Genomic DNA, 16,513 nt, shown 5'->3' with positions numbered 1-16,513 from the left:
CATTGCATTAAAACTCTTAAAAAATAAAATACATTGCATCTCCTTCTGCATTAACAACATGCTATACCGGAACCAGACAGAAAGGGCTGGGAGGGAGGGTTGACAGGAGAGCGGAAGGAAAAGTGAACATAGAGAAGATGATATAGTTGTTACTTTCCTGGTGTCCATGCTTTTTAGTCAATATGATAATTACTCATGAATAACTGCATAAGTATGAAAATGCAAATAGCAGGCGATTAAATTATTCATGAGACATCAGGCATTAATTATTGTAATTAAATATCATTAGATACATTCATTTTACTAACACTTGCAGTTAATGAATATGTTAACTAATCACTGAGGGGCAGATTCAATCACAATTCCAAGCTTCCACCCTATGGAAGCCAGACTGAGTTTTTGTTGAATCTGGACTCAATATTGAACATATCGTACATGCTTACTAGTGTATTTTAATGACATTTAAGGTGAAGTGTAACCATGCAGCATGTGCCACTTGTACATTTGCCCAGGAGGGTGAAGTGGTACCAGCTGGAAGAGGATATGAAAGTAGCAATGGTGTGTGTGTGTGTGGGCGGGAACTCTAGCCATCTTAACGCAGAACTTAAACTGTGTGTCATTTTTCCAGCCACCACTTCTGCATTACTTGTACATGTACAATCAGGGTACCTTTTGTGAGTGAATACTGTGCCAAAGGTGCAATCCATGTTATTGTTCAGGAAAACTTTCCAGAATACAAACAAAATTGCAAGCTAATTAGGGCAGGGACCGTATTTTCCTTTGTGTGTATGTATTTGGTAGAAGAAGTAACGGCTTAATCCGCAACAAGGGAGATTTAAGTTGGATATTAGGAAAAATGCTCTATCAGGATAGTTAAGCTCTGGAATAGTCTTCTAAAGGAGGTTGTGGAATCCCTGTCTTTTGAGGTTTTTAAGATCAGGTTGAACAAACACCTGGCAGCGATGGTCTGGGTTTACTTGGTCCTGCCTCAGTGCCGGGGGCTCGAATACATGAGCTCTCAAGGTCCCTTCTAGTCCTACATTTCTATGATTACATAGCACAGCGTGCTCTCAGTCTTAATGGGGCCTTTGGGCACTACTGCAATATAAATTAAAATGACCAGCCAAATCCCATCTTCTACTAAGTTCCTAGAGGTGTATTTCAGATAATATTTTATTGAATACCATGCTGCCAATGCAACTAGCACTACTTTTGGGCTATATGGAATCTTAAATAATTTTTCACTGCAAATACGGAGACCTCTGCCCATCCCCATTACTACCGGTAATGATTCCGTCTCCCTACTTGACAGAAATCTTACTTTCCCTTTGAATTCCTGGGGCCTATTTGCATCCCATTACCCATTGTCTTCTGTGAGAGTTAGTTACTTGTATTGGGTGAGGGAAACCATACCATAAGAGCAAAAAGTGGAGAAAAGAGATCAGATGTCGCCAACCTTTAATGTAAAAAAATCATGAGGGTTTTTTAAAAATTATCTTTTTAATTTAAATTATTTTTATTTCCCTTCTGCTCTCTAAGCCTTTGGAGGTACTTGGGTCACATTTTCACACCCTTTTCTGAACTTGCTCTTTTTAAAAAAATGAAAGCTGAGATTGTCACATAAGCAATTGTCTCCAGGACCTGGGCTTCAAACAAAATATGAAATATCATGAGACTTGTAATCAAACAGCAAGAGCTGGAGATCTGTGGAGGACTTAGACTCTGATCGCCATGTAAGGGACCAGGAAAGAATTTTCCCCCACCTCAGATTGGCAGAAACCCTGGGCAGTTTTCGCCTTCCTCTGCAGCGTGAGGCACAGGTCACTTGCTGGTTTGAACTAGAGTAAATGGTGGGTTCTCTGTAACTTGAAGTTTCTAAATCAAGATTTGAGGACTTCAGTAACTCAGCTAGTTATGGGCCTATTGCAGAAGGAGGTGGGTGAGGTTCTGTGGCCTGCGATGTGCAGGAGGTCAGACTAGATGATCATGATGGTCCCTTCTGGCCTTAAAGTCTACATGTCTATAAGTCTTTTTCTGCAAGGGGGAAGGAGCCTCTTAAATCCCCCCAAAACCTCTGAAATCATGTGTAATTAAGTACATCGTGGTGCTTTTACTCCTGACATGTGCAGCCATATTTTCTGTTTGCTTTCTTAGCTGTGCCCCTTTACAGGTGACCTGCAATGGAGTTTCCTTTTTTAAAAAAAAAATTACTTTGTTAAACTTATTTTATGTGATATTTATTAATTTTTTAAAATCCCACTTTTTAAACCTTAAACTATGAAGTCCGCTCTCCCCTGGTTTCACTGGAAAACCTGTGTATGGGGTAGCCCCAGATATGTATTCTATAGGCTATCATATCTTAATAGAAGGGGATGGTATGTTTACACTTTAAAAAAAACCCTCCTAACCCTATCCTTATTAGGGATTGAAAGTAAATAGGGGTTAACAAAGTAATTGCAAATTTTTTAAATGGTTTGACTAAAAATTCCTGCCTTTCTGAGTTACTCAGAGTTTGGTCTCTTGGGATTTCATAATTTTAATAGTTTTCCAGTCACCACACAGTTTTCCAGAGTGTGAAATTTCTATGACGCCTGAATTTCTAAAGTAAAAAGAAAAGAAGACCAAAAAGAATCATCCTTTGTTTTGTTTTGCTTTTCTTTCTTCAAAGAGCTTTTAAGAAAGGAACATAAAAGAACAAAGCTCAGTTCTTTAAAAATCCTTTGTGGGTCACTTTAAGCTGTCTGAATCAAATGCACAGTATCTACGGACACTTTCTGCCATTCATCTCTTCTCTCTGTTACCTGAAAATGATTTTACTGGAATCCCATGTATTTTAATAGAACAATAACTGAAAAATAGAGAAAGTAAATAAGGAATTTGGATATATTCAATTATTTACACATCTTGATGTTGCTGCAAAGACCCTAGTAATTATTTGGACTAATTTGTGTTATCTGGCATACACTATGTCAGCTACTGTTCCCTCACGGTGTGCTACTCCTTTAAAACCCATGGCAACTTTGTTTATAGCTGTTACACTAAAACATAGCAAACTTCCAGCATCAGAAACTTGGGGAAGAGCAGGGTTCAGGTTTAAATAGGGAAGTCCCAAGTGAATGCTTTTTCTGGTGACATTTGGTGAAATCAAAATAGCAGGCACCCAATATATTCTGGAATAAGAAATAAAGGACACTTGTCCTGGGGTGCAGAATAGTGCTCCTCTGACTAAACGGCATCAGTCGGAAGAGATGCGTAAGCGGCCATGTACGTTAAAAGGGTATCATATCATTACAATGCAGAAGAGCTACATTTTATAAGCTTGTGTAACACACAAGTGAAGTGTAAACATTCAGAAATCATGGTACACTTAAAGCAAATGAAAGCAGTTCTCAGCAGAAAAATGAAAAGTAGACGTAAAGAGACAAAGGCAGAAGGTTTATTTTGTGTATAACGATGGGAAAGCTATGTACACACACAATGTAGTTGAGAATACAGAAGTACAAAGAGGAAAGAGCAGCAGTTCTGAATCAGGAAATGTTTCATGATGACAAGGCATTAGAGGAAGGAAAGAAGTCATTTACAGTCCTAGTGGATATAGTGACATTAGTGATATGTAAACAGAGGGGGAGAGCCAGGGACTGCTGCACTGCTATTTAATCTATTTGAAATGTGTAACTTTGTATGTAACATGTAATACATATATAATATATCTGGTATACTGTATATATCTATGCATTTCCACATTTCTAGAATTGAGGAAATAGTGTATTTGAAATCTCTATACATGTATATATTCTTTGGTTTTCATTTCTTGTTTGTCTGGGGCAATATAAATACAGTATGCTAGGAACACTGATATAAGGTGTATCTCTTTCCCCAGCTTCCCTTGTCACTAACAGCAAACTGAAATCGATGATCTGAGACAGCTTTGTGGCATGATGTTCAGCAGACTTTGCTATGCAACAAAGCACTTAATCAGGTGCTTAACTTCCATTAATTTCAATGGGATTTAAGCAAGAGCTGGTTGGAAAACCAAAATTTTTCCTGTGTGAATATGTGAACAAAAAATCTTGGTTTGAAAATTTTCAGTTTCAAATTAAATGTTTTTGTTTCAGATTAACATCTTGAAACAGTATGATGATATTCATTTTGACTTGAAATGTCATTTTGTTTTCATTTTTTGGTGTCAATAAAACCAAAACAACAATTTAAATCAAAACAAAATGAAAATTGCCATTTTGAACTGACATTTCAACATAAAATGTTTTGTTTTTCTTTTTCAGTTTCAAGATGCCAAAACAAAATTACATTTTAAGTCAAAATGAAATGAACTATTTTTGTTTACTTTTGGCATTTTGAAACCAAAACATCATTTCATATTGAAGTGTTGATTCAAATGAAAAATTTCATTTTGACATTTCCTGCAGGCAAATCCAAATTGTGGTCATATTTGTCATTTTGTTGTGAAAAGTGTTAGTTTCAATTAAACCAGATTTTTTAGTGGGAAAACTTTCCATATAATTTTTAATCACCTCTAATTTAAGTATGTGCTTAAAGTTAAGTATGTGCCAAAGTATTTTGCCAAATTGGGGCCTATGTTGTGTAAGTGTAATACCATTACTTGAATATTTGCTTGTCTCTACAGTCTAAACTGGCTAAAAGGTATATCATCCAAATAATTCTAGTCTGATCTAAAATAATCCAATAGTATAGATAATAGAACACTTAGTGTTTATGTTTTTGATATTATTACAATAATTTTATCCCCAATATGGAACATATTTTGTTATATTCTATTCACAGAAGTGTGGCTTATGTATAAAACAAAAGAGAGGAATAAAACATTTTTACAGGCGATTAACAGCAAAATTACCTCAGGCATTTCTCTAGTAAAAGAAAGATGATAAAAGATTATCGGGGTGTAATACAGTTATTATACAGCAATGTATTACACTTAAAGTTTTCAGACCAGGGCAGCTCCTTGAGACATTAACATGCTACATGTAACAGAGACAAAGAACAGCATTTTGCGCACACATACAGTAATGAATAGAACTGGAGAAAGAGAGGCAGGTGTCAGGATTGGGATGTGATGCATGTGACACTTAGGCTATGTCTACACAGGGATAAAAACCCCACAGCAGGCCCAGATCAGCTGACTCGGGCTCTCAGGGCTCAGGCTCTGGGGCTGACAAATCGCTGTGTAAACTCTTGGGCTCAGGCTAGAGCCTGAGCTTTGGGACTCTGTGAGAGTGAAGAGTCCCACAGCTCAGGCATCAGCCCAAGCCGGAACATCTACACAGCAATTTTTATCCCCTGAGCCCGAGCCTTGTGAGCCCAAGTCAGCTGACAAGGGCCAGCTGCGGCAGTGCCACGGGTCTTTTATCCCTATGTACATGTACCCCAAGGGCTCAGGGATTGAAGCAGAAGCCAAGCTGCTGTCTCTCTCAAACTGTAGAGCCTCAGCATACTTAATAAAGATCTCTTTCCCATAGCTCTGCCTGCATACCACATCACTTAATAATAATGAAATACAGAGCTGTAAACACTTACTCTTGTGAACAGTGAGCTCAAGGGGACTACACAAATGAGTGTTTGTAGGTCTGGACACTGTACTAATATAACATGAGTAATAATACTCAAATAAACTATTGCACAATTCATTAGTGTACTTGTCCTGTAAAACTCTTTCCAGAAAGAACAAAGTATGACATGAACATATTTTCCCAGATTCAACCAGTTACTAAAGGAGGTGACTAAATTTAAGCAAGTGATTAAGTCCCATTGACTTCAACTTGCTTGTGTGCTCAAAGCCAAGTACATGTCTAAGTACTTTGCTGAATCAGGCCTGATCTACAATGGTGAGCAATATCATGCACTTAATCCTCATTCATTAAGGATAACAACCCATCAGTGAGCAAGGTGATTGATTCCTGAAGTGAAAAATAAGCATATTCCTCTGCTTGGAATTATGTATTCCAGTACTGACATTCTCAGTTCACAGATAAAATAGATCTACTTCAAGAGGTAGCAATATTGTAACTAACAAATTCTGCCTTTGGATTTGAAATATGATATCCTCATTGGACCTTTGGTTAAAATGAATAAATTCATATCATGGGGCATGTTTGAAAACCATTCCATGTGAATTCATAGAATAGTTGCATTTTGTTTTAATTAAGTGAACTTTATTCAAATGAAATGTACAGATAGTAGTGCCAATCCTACTCCCAGTGAAATCAAAGACAATTCTGCCATTGATTCCAACAAGACGGGCTCAGTATATTGCCAGTGGCTTATCCAAAATAGTTTCACATTATCCACTGTTATGACATATCTGATTCCACAGACATTGAACCAAACTTCTAAATCAACAGCAGTGAATAATATGGGATGTGATATATTTAAATTTTAAGGGTGAAATCCTGGTCTCATTGAAGTCGATGGGATCTTTGCTATTGACTTCAGTGGAGCCTGGATTTCACCCTGAGCTCTTAGCATATCTTGTCATGGACTAGTCTTATGCATTACACTGTAAGAAACGAAGAGACCATGCAATACCCCAGTAGAAATGGGTTAAAGCAGTATTTTCAGACTGATATGCACTATCTACTAGCATCTGTTCCAAAATTAAGCAAATGAACCAAAGCAGAGTGAAAATGATTCATAAATAGGTGAGAACCATGATCTGAATGTTTGCTTTGGAAAGTTCTATACATCTCTCATTTTTTACACAAAATAATACAAAGAAATATGATGCTTCTTAGAAACTTAGCTTCTGCATTTAAAGCCACAGTTGGAGAATTAATTATTTACAATAAAATATTTTAATATGTTCAAAACATTGATAAATGATTTTTAAAATGTGATTCTTATTGCTTTTCTGAGTGCTAAACTAGTTTCCTGTTCAAGGCATCTTCCATTGTGTGTCAATAGCTTTAAAATACTAACCGTGTACAGATGGCTAATAATCTTCCTGTTCACCCCACTCAACTACTGGATCATCATCCATTCGCAGAATAAGGTAGGAGAGAAGCTGAAAGAGATTCTGCCACAATAATAAAGAGACAAAAAAGGAGAGGTCGCTTACATCTACCTCACAGCGGTCGCCAGCATAGTTTACATCACAGATGCACTGGTATTTGTTAAGTAGGTTCTGGCAGAGGCCTCCATTCATGCACGGATCAGAGTTGCACTCATCAATGTCTGTTTCACACCTACAGTAAAAGACCAAAAGCACTAAACAACTGTGATAGCAACTAGATAACATTAATCGGACAAGGGTTTCTCACTGTCCTGAAAATAACAGACATTACCAGCTACACTTATATCTTTGATGCCTTGTGTTGTTTTCACATATAGGTACAAAAATGGGAAATCCCATATCTGTGGCATTTTAATGCTCACATTGGCACTTAGATATGTAAAATGGACATTTGTGACTTAGGCTATGTTTACACAGGGATGAAAAACTCTGTGAGGGTGGAGGGTCCCAGAGCTTGGTTTCTAGCCAAGCCCGAGTATCTACACAGCAATTTTTAACTCTGCAGCCCGAGCCCTATGTGTCCGAGTCAGCTGACCCAGGCCAGCCGCAGATGTGCCACGGGTCTTTTATCCCTGAGTAAACATATGCTTAGAGGCTGATCTTGGCTACTTTCTGTAGAGAACTGTGCTCCCTCCACTCTTATTGATGTCCGTGAGAGTTGAAGGCACTTAGCATCTTGAAGAATTGGGCCCTAAGTCACAAAAATGACCATTTTCATCGATTCATAGATCCCCCAGTTAGCAGGGACCATTGTGATCATCTATTCGCATGCCTAAGTGCCTATGTGAACATCCAAATACCTATTGCCTACCTGAAATTAGTAGCATTCTTCTGCTGGTCTAGTTGAGGACCATAATGCCAGAAAATATAATATGTCAAGTGTAGCATTGTATCAGATTTTAAAGGCTTAGTTAAATATTATTTAATGGTTTCAAACAATATTTATTATAAAATAGGGGATATCCCACTTCTCATGACAAATAATTTATTAGCGAGATGAGGTGGATGAGGTAATATCTTTTATTGGACCAATTTCGGTTGGTGAGAGAGGCAAGCTTTCAAGCTACATGGAGCTCTTCTTCAGGTCTGGGAAATGTACTCAGAGGGAATGTCTATACTGCAATTAAAAATCTGAGCCTGGCCCAGGCCAGCGGAGTTGGCGTTGCGGGGCCCGGAATGTAGTGTAGATGTTGGGAGTCGGACTGGAGCCCGGGTTCTAGGACCCTGTGAGGTAAGAGGGTCCCAGAACTCAGGGTCCAGCCCAAGCCCAAATGTTTACACAGCAATTAAGCAACCCATTAGCCCAAGCCCAGTGAGACCAAGTCAGCTGGCATGGGCCAGCTGCAGGTGTCTAATTGCAATGTAAACATATCCAGAGTGTCACAGCTAAATACAAGGTGGAACAGATTGTTTAGCATAAGTAGTTAACACATATTTCAAGGAACCATTCAAGGTGAAGTGGCCCATTAATACCTCTCCAGTCATGTGGGGAAAAGGCTGAGTGAGAGGTGTAAGAGGGTTACAGATTGTTGTAAAAGCCATAAATCCAGTGTCTCCACAGGCACAGTCTTCCAATTTTCCCCAGGGGTGCTCAACCCCCGCTCCGCCCCAGGCCCCGCCCCCACTCCACTCCTTCCCCTAAGAGCCCACCCTCACTCCACCCCCGCCCTCACTCCCACTCAACCCCTGTCTCCAATGCCCCACCCCACCTCTTTCTGCCACTCCCCTGAGTGCGCCCCATCCCCACTCCTCCATCTCCTTTAGGATGACCAGATGTCCCGATTTTATAGGGACATTCCTGATATTCGGGGCTTTTTCTTACCCCCACCCCCATCCCGATTTTTCACACTTTCTATCTGGTCACCCTAATCTCCCGCCCATGATTTTTAGTATCTAGCAAAGTTATGAATATGAGCTTCCAGACTCATCTTTTGAAGGTGTTGTGCAGGGTTCCGTTGAGGGTGTGGACTGTGAGGTCAAATATAGTGCGATCACTTTAAAAAAAGATATTGTGGCCAGATATGATGAGCGCTGTGGGTTCTTTTGTTTGTATATCTCAGGAAAGATGTAGACGGTCCCTGGAGTGCGTTCATTGGGATGAGGTTGTAGAGTTTCTCTTGGAGTTGTTTGGGGAAGGATTTGATGATATCCTTAAATTTCTGGGTAAACTGTGGTGTGTCTTTGAGTTCTTTATAATAGGTAGTGTTGGACAGTTGTCAGTTGGCCTTGTCAATGTAGTCATCATAGTTGAGGACTATGACAGTGCCCTTTTGTCTGTGGATTTGATCACTATTTGGTGGTTGGATTTCAGGGACTGTCCTCTTGGTGGGGGAGAGATTATGGTGGATGTGATGTTTCCCAGACCTGGAGAAGAGCTTTGTGTAGCTCAAAAGCTTGTCTCCATCACCAACAGAAGTTGGTCCAATAAACGATATTACCTCACCCGTCTTGTCTCTCTTATAACCTGGGACCAACATGGCTACAACACCACCACAAAAAACAATTTATTGTTAATTAAAAGTGTGCCAGGACTAACTTTTAAAACTAAAATTATGACTTCAGTATTTTTTGCTGTGACTATGTTTTCCCTTTGTCTGAATTACTAAAAGCTGTTCAGTTTAACCAAAGTCACGTCCAATTGCAAACATTCATGCCAAAAAGTTTGTTTGCATAAGCATTTGGGGAATGGCAGGTTTTCATATCAAACACTCATATTTGAATTTTCTGTTCATCTATTTAAAAGCTACATTCATTCAATCAGGAACAGAAAGAATACTAACTGATTTAGTGGATCAATTACGGTCCTCAAAAATTCCATTGCATTCTGTGAAAAGACACCCACTGATTTCCACAGGTTGTGGATCAAACCCTTCCTTAGGGATTGGTTATACTTTTAAAGGAAAATATCTGTAATATCAGTCCAATCAATCATGGAGACGGGGTGGTTTTTAATATCCCATTATGTGAAATATTTTGAATTTGTTCTGGTAAAATAAATCTTGTGTGTGTTCTGTCTGATTTAGTTTACTGGAGGTCTTCAAAGAGAAAGACACTGCTAGTTTACCCTACAACATTTTGGCAACCCGGAAAAAAAAGAGAATAAATATAGTGGAAATTTAGGATTTAAAAAAGAGAATAAAGTGTAGAATGTCTCATTGCAGCGGTATATTACCATGCAGTATGCTCAGTATTGGCTCACCACTCAGTAGTAGGACCTTGGGAACCATAAAATAGAGGTTATTGCCAGCCAGTGGGTGTGTATGTAAGGGAGGATTCTCATTTCCAAAGCTTTAGTTAGCAAAATGCCTGAGGGTGGAAGGAAGAAGGAAAAAGCACTTTCCTCCTACCCTGAAGCCCCAAGATAAATACACACCAAAAAAGTGCTTGAGACGTTTTTTCTTCTCCAAATCTTCTGGGGTTGGCAGGGGACCTTTCTGGATGCCTGACTTAAATATTACAGCACAGCAGCAATTGCCAAGTGCACTCTGTACTGGGTGGGTCGGAATTTTTCATTTCATCCATCATTTATGACTTACTGCAGTGATTCCACAAAGTCAGTGGGCGTTAAAAAGAGAGAGGGAGAAACCTTTTCTTGAAAGTTTTTCTGAATGTGCTAAGGCTACATGTTGCAGGCCTACTGAACCTTTGGACACTCTATGCCACTGATTTAATTTTCATTGCACTGAGAGAGAGAGCAAAACCATTTGTCTTAGGTTTTCTACCTTCTTTGTACCATATTTCCTGTCTTGCTATCAGCTGAATGCTTCTGAACAAAACTTGGAATAACCTATAGGTGTCAGGACCGTGTCTTCCTCTGTTTGTACAGCACCTAGAACAGTGGGCCCCCAGTCTTGACTGAGGATACAGGACAATATAGAGAATTGGTAGTAATATAGTAGACAATAAATATGGGTTGTGGAGGTGTACACCACCCAATACAAATTTAGTCATGAGTGAAGTTGGTGGGTCCTCGTGCTAAGACCTGCCCTATAATATAATATATATATATTGTCTACTATATTATTACCAATTCTCTATATTGTCCTGTGTCCTCAGTCAAGACTGGGGGCCCACTGTTCTAGGTGCTGTACAAACAGAGGAAGACACGGTCCTGACACCTATAGGTTATTCCAAGATTTGTTCAGAAGCATTCAGCTGATAGCAAGACAGGAAATATGGTACAAAGAAGGTAGAAAACCTAATATAAAATATAAAAGAAGTTAACCAATTTTGATTGTATAATTGTTTTAGAATTTGATTCTAAACTAGCAAGATACAATCTGAGTGGGTGTTCTGTGCATTACACTTCCCCTGTGAGAGTACACTTCATGTATTTCCATTGGCTGTCAGTTAAAATCAAACAGTTAGTTTTATGTATGTCTATTTGTGTATTATATGGGGGGTGGGTGGGTTGTGTGTTTGTGTCTATACACAGAGAGATAAAATCACTATACTGTTCTATTTTGTCATGTTTGAAACAGATGTAGAGCCAGGAATATTTGTATGCAGAGGGAGATGTGATCAGTATAATGTTATTTAAGAAAAAAAGCATCTTGGGTCAAATTCATTCCTAATTGAAGTAATTGGAGTTACACTAGGAATGAATTTGACCCATTGACTGTTGACTTTTGTAGAAATCAAATTGTCATGCTGTTAAACCCTGGAAGTCATATTTAGCAAAGAGAGGATTAAGCTGGGCAAATAATTGATTTTTGGTTCGCTGGCTGAATCAAAATATTGGAAAAAAAAATGGTTTTGGTTCAACCACACTCTTTTGTTCAACACAAGACATTTTGTTTCTTTTTTGAGTTTTTTAACACTTTGTAAAAAATTAAATGTAGGCAAATTTCAAAATGAAACATTGTTCGTTGTTTTAAAATGAAAAATTGGAATGTTTCATTTTAACAATAACAAAACAAAATGGTTAGATTGTTCCAAAATTTTTATTTTAAATTTCCAGATGAACTATTTGGCAAATTTGACCTGAATTCAAAATTAATTTCAGTTGACCTGAAACTGTTTCTCTCCCCCCTCCCCTCCAAATAACATGAATCAGAAACATTTTGCCCAGTTCTAATTCTAGCTCATTTTGAATAGACAGAGCTGTGTCTCATTGCTGCAGGAAGTCTGCAGCAGGTGAGGTACCATTTCAATCACTAATTTTGGATATCCAAAAAGGGCCCATTCTGGAACTCATGTTCTAAGAAGACAATGCAATACTCCTACAATAACCCGCTGAGGGAAAGTGCACATAAAGTTCTGAAGTGTCTCACCGTTCTCCACTAAAGCCTGGCAGGCACATACATCTCAACTCGCCTTTGAGCTCAGTACAGTTGCCATAGTTGTAACAAGTGAGATTTCTCTTCTCATTCCCACAGACGGAAAAAGGTAGCCTGGTGCGCCTAGATGAATAAGAGGCAACAGCAGCAATTAATATCTTTTTGTTTCAGGTAAAATCTAATTTTCCTTCATTCATTTATTTAACACCATATTAAAATGCTAGTCTGTTTCAGTTGTATGTGTTTAGGTTTTCTGTTTTACAGAAATGTGCCTATCAGCTTCCGTGGCTCCTGAGGTAAGGTACTATTCAATGTGAGTAGGGGTGGCACAATCTGGCTGTAAATCAGCACACAGCTGTGAATCTGTAGAAGGATGAATGCATGTAGACAGACATCTTCTAAGGCAGGGGTCTCAAACACGTGGCCCGCGGGGTTCTTTTGTGTGGCCCGCCAAGCTCCCCACACCCCTCTGCCTACCCCATGGCACCGCGAGCCCCGCACCGCTCCTTGAAGCGGCTGGAACTATGTCCCTGCAGCCCCGGGCGGGGGGAGGGAGTAGAGGGCTCCATGTTCTCGCTTCCAGGCACTGCCCCCCACAGCTCCCATTGGCCGGGAACGGGGAACTGCGGCCAATGGGAGCTTTGGGGGCAGTACCTGGAGGAGCAAGAGCAGCACATGGCACCGTCCCCCCCCCCCCCCTCGGGACTCCGGCTGCTTCCTGGAGTGGAGCGGGGTCAGGGCAGGCAGGCAGGGAGCCTGCCCTGGCCACGGTGTGCGGTGCTGCCACCCCGGAGCCACTCTAGGTAAGCAGCGCCGGGCCAGAGCCCGCACCCCAACCCCCTGTCCGGAGCCCCCTGCTACATCCCACACCCTCCCACACCCCAACTCCCTGCCCTGAGCCCCCTGCCACACTCTGCACCCCAACCCCCTGCTGCACCCCTCACCCCTCCTGCGCCCCACATCCCAATTCCCTACCCTGAGCCCCCTGCCGTACCCTGCACACCTCCTGCACCTCAACTCCCTGCCCTGAGCCCCCATCACACCCCGCACCCCTCCTACACCCCCTGGGGGCAGGGAGGGGGCAGAGTTGGGGTGAGGACTTCAGGGAAGGGGTTGGAATGGGGGCAGGGAAGGGGTGGGAAGAGGCGGGGCAGGGGCAGGGCCTCATGGAAGGGGTGGAGTGGGGGCGGGGCTGGGGGCAGCAAGGGGTGGGTGTCAGTGATGCAGCCCTCGGGCCAATGCACTAGTCCTCATGCGGCCCTCGTGGTCATTTGAGTTTGAGACCCCTGTTCTAAGGTCTGCAAAGTTTTCTTGCAGGGAGCAACGCTCCAGACCTGAATGCATCTATACAGTAGCATACTTATTATCTTTGCTGCTGAGTGAAATTCAGTTACTAAAGGGGGTGTCTACAAAGGAAAGAAAGCAATAACTGAAGTGTGATACCAAGCAACAGTGAACCTCAAAAACTTAATTTCACATTAATTCAACTGGCTTTCTCAAGCTCCAGTAATACCGATTTAATAATTAACTCTGAAGCAAACAATGGGCCAAATCGTGCCTTTAGGTAAGTGTCTTGGAGCTATTTGGTAGCAATATAGTTTAGCAGTTTATCTGAAAGATTCTGTGTATAGGACATAGTACGTTAAATGCAAAAACAAAATTTGGTAATGGCTCGAAATATATTGTTTTCAAGTTTGTCTTAGTTTTAAATGAAATTAGAGGGCCAGATCCTCAGCTGGTGTAAATCAGTGTAAATCCATTGAAGACAGTGGACTATAATTCCTTATGGTCCAGTGTCTGTATCAATTAAGAACAAAAGGGACCCTGTATTTTATTTGTCTTCAAGTTTATTGGACTAATCCTGCAAGTCCTTACTCAGGCAAAACTCCCATTGCAGTCAGTTTCTGTCATCTCAAGGAGCCATGCATGGGGCTGAAATAAAGCCATTGCTGGTCTCCTCATTACATTTCAATTCTGGATGGTGGAAGTTCTGTGAGGAAAGCAATTTCCTATTATTTTGGCCTCATAAATGGCTTCCAGAGACAGTAAAAGAGCCTTTTCAGCAAACAGACAAACAAAATGAATTTTTGCAAAGTGTCTATGTGAATTAGGAGCCAAAGTTCCTTTGACTTTGGCACTTAAGTCCCTAAGTCACTTGGATGCTTTTGAAAATTTTACCCAAAGACAAATGCAAAGTCTGTGTTATTTGGATTTACCCGAATAAAACACTATGTACACATTATATTGGGGATCCAACAGAATACAAGATCTGCACAATTTCCCTACATTCCTTTGAAATGTGAATGTCTGTGGGGTAATAATTCTGCAGGGAAAACCTAAGTCATGGTCTACACTTAAATTTAGGTTGACATAACTATGGTGCTCAAAGGTATGAACAGTTCCCACTCCTGAGAGTTGTAGCTATGCCTACGTAATTGCTTGTGTAGATTCGGCTCGGTCAACAGCAGAATGCTTCTGTTGACCTAGTTACCGCCACTCAGGGAGGTGGAGTACCTACAGTGACAGAAAAACCCTTTCTTAGCTGTAGGAAGCGTCTACACTGTGGCACTACAATGGAACAGCTACTGTGCCATGGCTATACTGCTGTAGGACCCGTTGTGTAAGGCTTGGTCTACACTTACCCCCCAAGTCGAAGTAAGGTACGCAAATTCAGCTACGTGAATAACGTAGCTGAATTCGACATACCTTACTTCGAACTTACCGCGGTTCAGACGCGGTCCACACGCGGCAGGCAGGCTCCCCGTCGACTCCGCGGTACTCCTCTCGTTGAGCTGGAGTACCGCAGTCGACGGGGATCACTTCCTGGTTCGATTTATCGCGTCCAGACCAGACGCGATAAATCGAACCAGGAAGTTCGATCCCCAGCCGCCGAACTAGCGCGGCAGTGTAGACCAGCCCTAAGTGTGCCCTAAGTATTAATGTAGGATTGATGTAGGGGTTGATCTTTTCTCAATTTAATTTAAACAACTTGAAAAACATCTGAGAGGTGAGGTCTGATGGCAGGAGTTTCTTTAGCTTCTGAAGCTTTCTTATTTATAATACCTGCAAAATTTTCCAGTGAAGTTACCAGCACACAGGCAGGAATAAGTGTTAACTCCATCTATGCAAGTTGCCCCATTTGCACACAGGTGACCACGGCAGTTGTCTAGGTCCTCTTCACAGTTTACCCCAGTATAACCAGGGTCACAACTGCACTCGTAGGATGCGATTCTATCCAAGCAGTTTCCATGAATGCAGGGGTTTGAAAAGCATTCGTCAATGTTGGTTTCACACTGCATGCCAGTCCATCCCTTGGGACACGTACAACGATAGTAACTATATAAATCTTCACATATCCCATCATGCATACAGGGATCAGAGCTGCAGGCATCCAATTGCAAACAGCCAGTAACAACAGAATTTGCAGATATTTTGAGAAATTGTTCTTCTTGAGGTTTTTTAGTGTGGCCATCATAATTTTCAATGTACGAGAGATAAATGCCGCTGATTTCTATAGTGCTCATGCATCCCCTTAGGCCATCCAGATTGTCAAAAGCTTTGTCGGCAACATAAATATCTATGTCTTCTCTTAGGAAGTTGAGGCTTCCTGTGGCGACTGTACTAGTTGCAGTGTCTTTTTTATCATCTATATCAATGTGCCATCTAGACGACTGGGATAAGGGTTCTGTCATAGAGAGAATCACTTGGTGCCATTTCCCATCATTCACGGGCTGTGAACTAGCTAGGGTCAGCACATAAAAGCTGTTGCCACTTTGCAGCTGAAACACTAGCTTGGTGTTCTGAATGCTAATGGTAATGAACTCTGGCTCCTTCTCAGCATACAGCAGTATCACATCAGCATCCCTAGTCCGAAAGCCAAATACGATATTGGTGAGGTCTCTCCTTATCTTCCCATTGGTTCTGTAAAATATTGCACTGCTTCTGCCGCTAAACACTGCATTGGCAACACCTGTGCAAAAATAATAATATCCGTTGAGAAAGCAGGCCAATTTTAGATTGATACCCGTGCAACATTTTCCCTACTCCACTGTGCCAGGCTGCCTGCCTCTTGTAATTTAAATCTTTCCACTTCTTTCCATGAAGCATGCAAATTCTAACCAGTGTCAATATTACACCTCTTGGCCTCTCATTTTAAAAAATAAGAGTCTGATGCCAATCCCTGTCTCCA

The 16,513-nt window shown here is 40.9% G+C and overlaps 1 protein-coding gene across 1 annotated transcript in view; it reads right to left on the bottom strand.

The window, feature by feature from the left end:
- LOC113407347 (protein crumbs homolog 1-like) overlaps positions 1–16,513 on the bottom strand; it is a 203,212-nt gene that overhangs the window by 33,938 nt on the left and 152,761 nt on the right. Inside the window, exons 8-10 of the mRNA XM_029912437.1 lie at positions 15,388–16,294; positions 12,319–12,447; positions 7,091–7,217 (exon numbers count right to left, since the gene is read on the bottom strand). Coding sequence (XP_029768297.1) covers positions 7,091–7,217; positions 12,319–12,447; positions 15,388–16,294 — 1,163 coding nt within the window. The remainder of the gene's footprint in view (positions 1–7,090; positions 7,218–12,318; positions 12,448–15,387; positions 16,295–16,513) is intronic.

This window comes from Terrapene carolina, unplaced genomic scaffold (assembly GCF_002925995.2).
Source record: "Terrapene carolina triunguis isolate 2854851 unplaced genomic scaffold, T_m_triunguis-2.0 Scaffold211, whole genome shotgun sequence".
Lineage (NCBI taxonomy): Eukaryota > Metazoa > Chordata > Testudines > Emydidae > Terrapene > Terrapene triunguis.
Note: the sequence above shows the minus strand (reverse complement) of the source record. Positions and strands in the feature narration are given on the sequence as shown.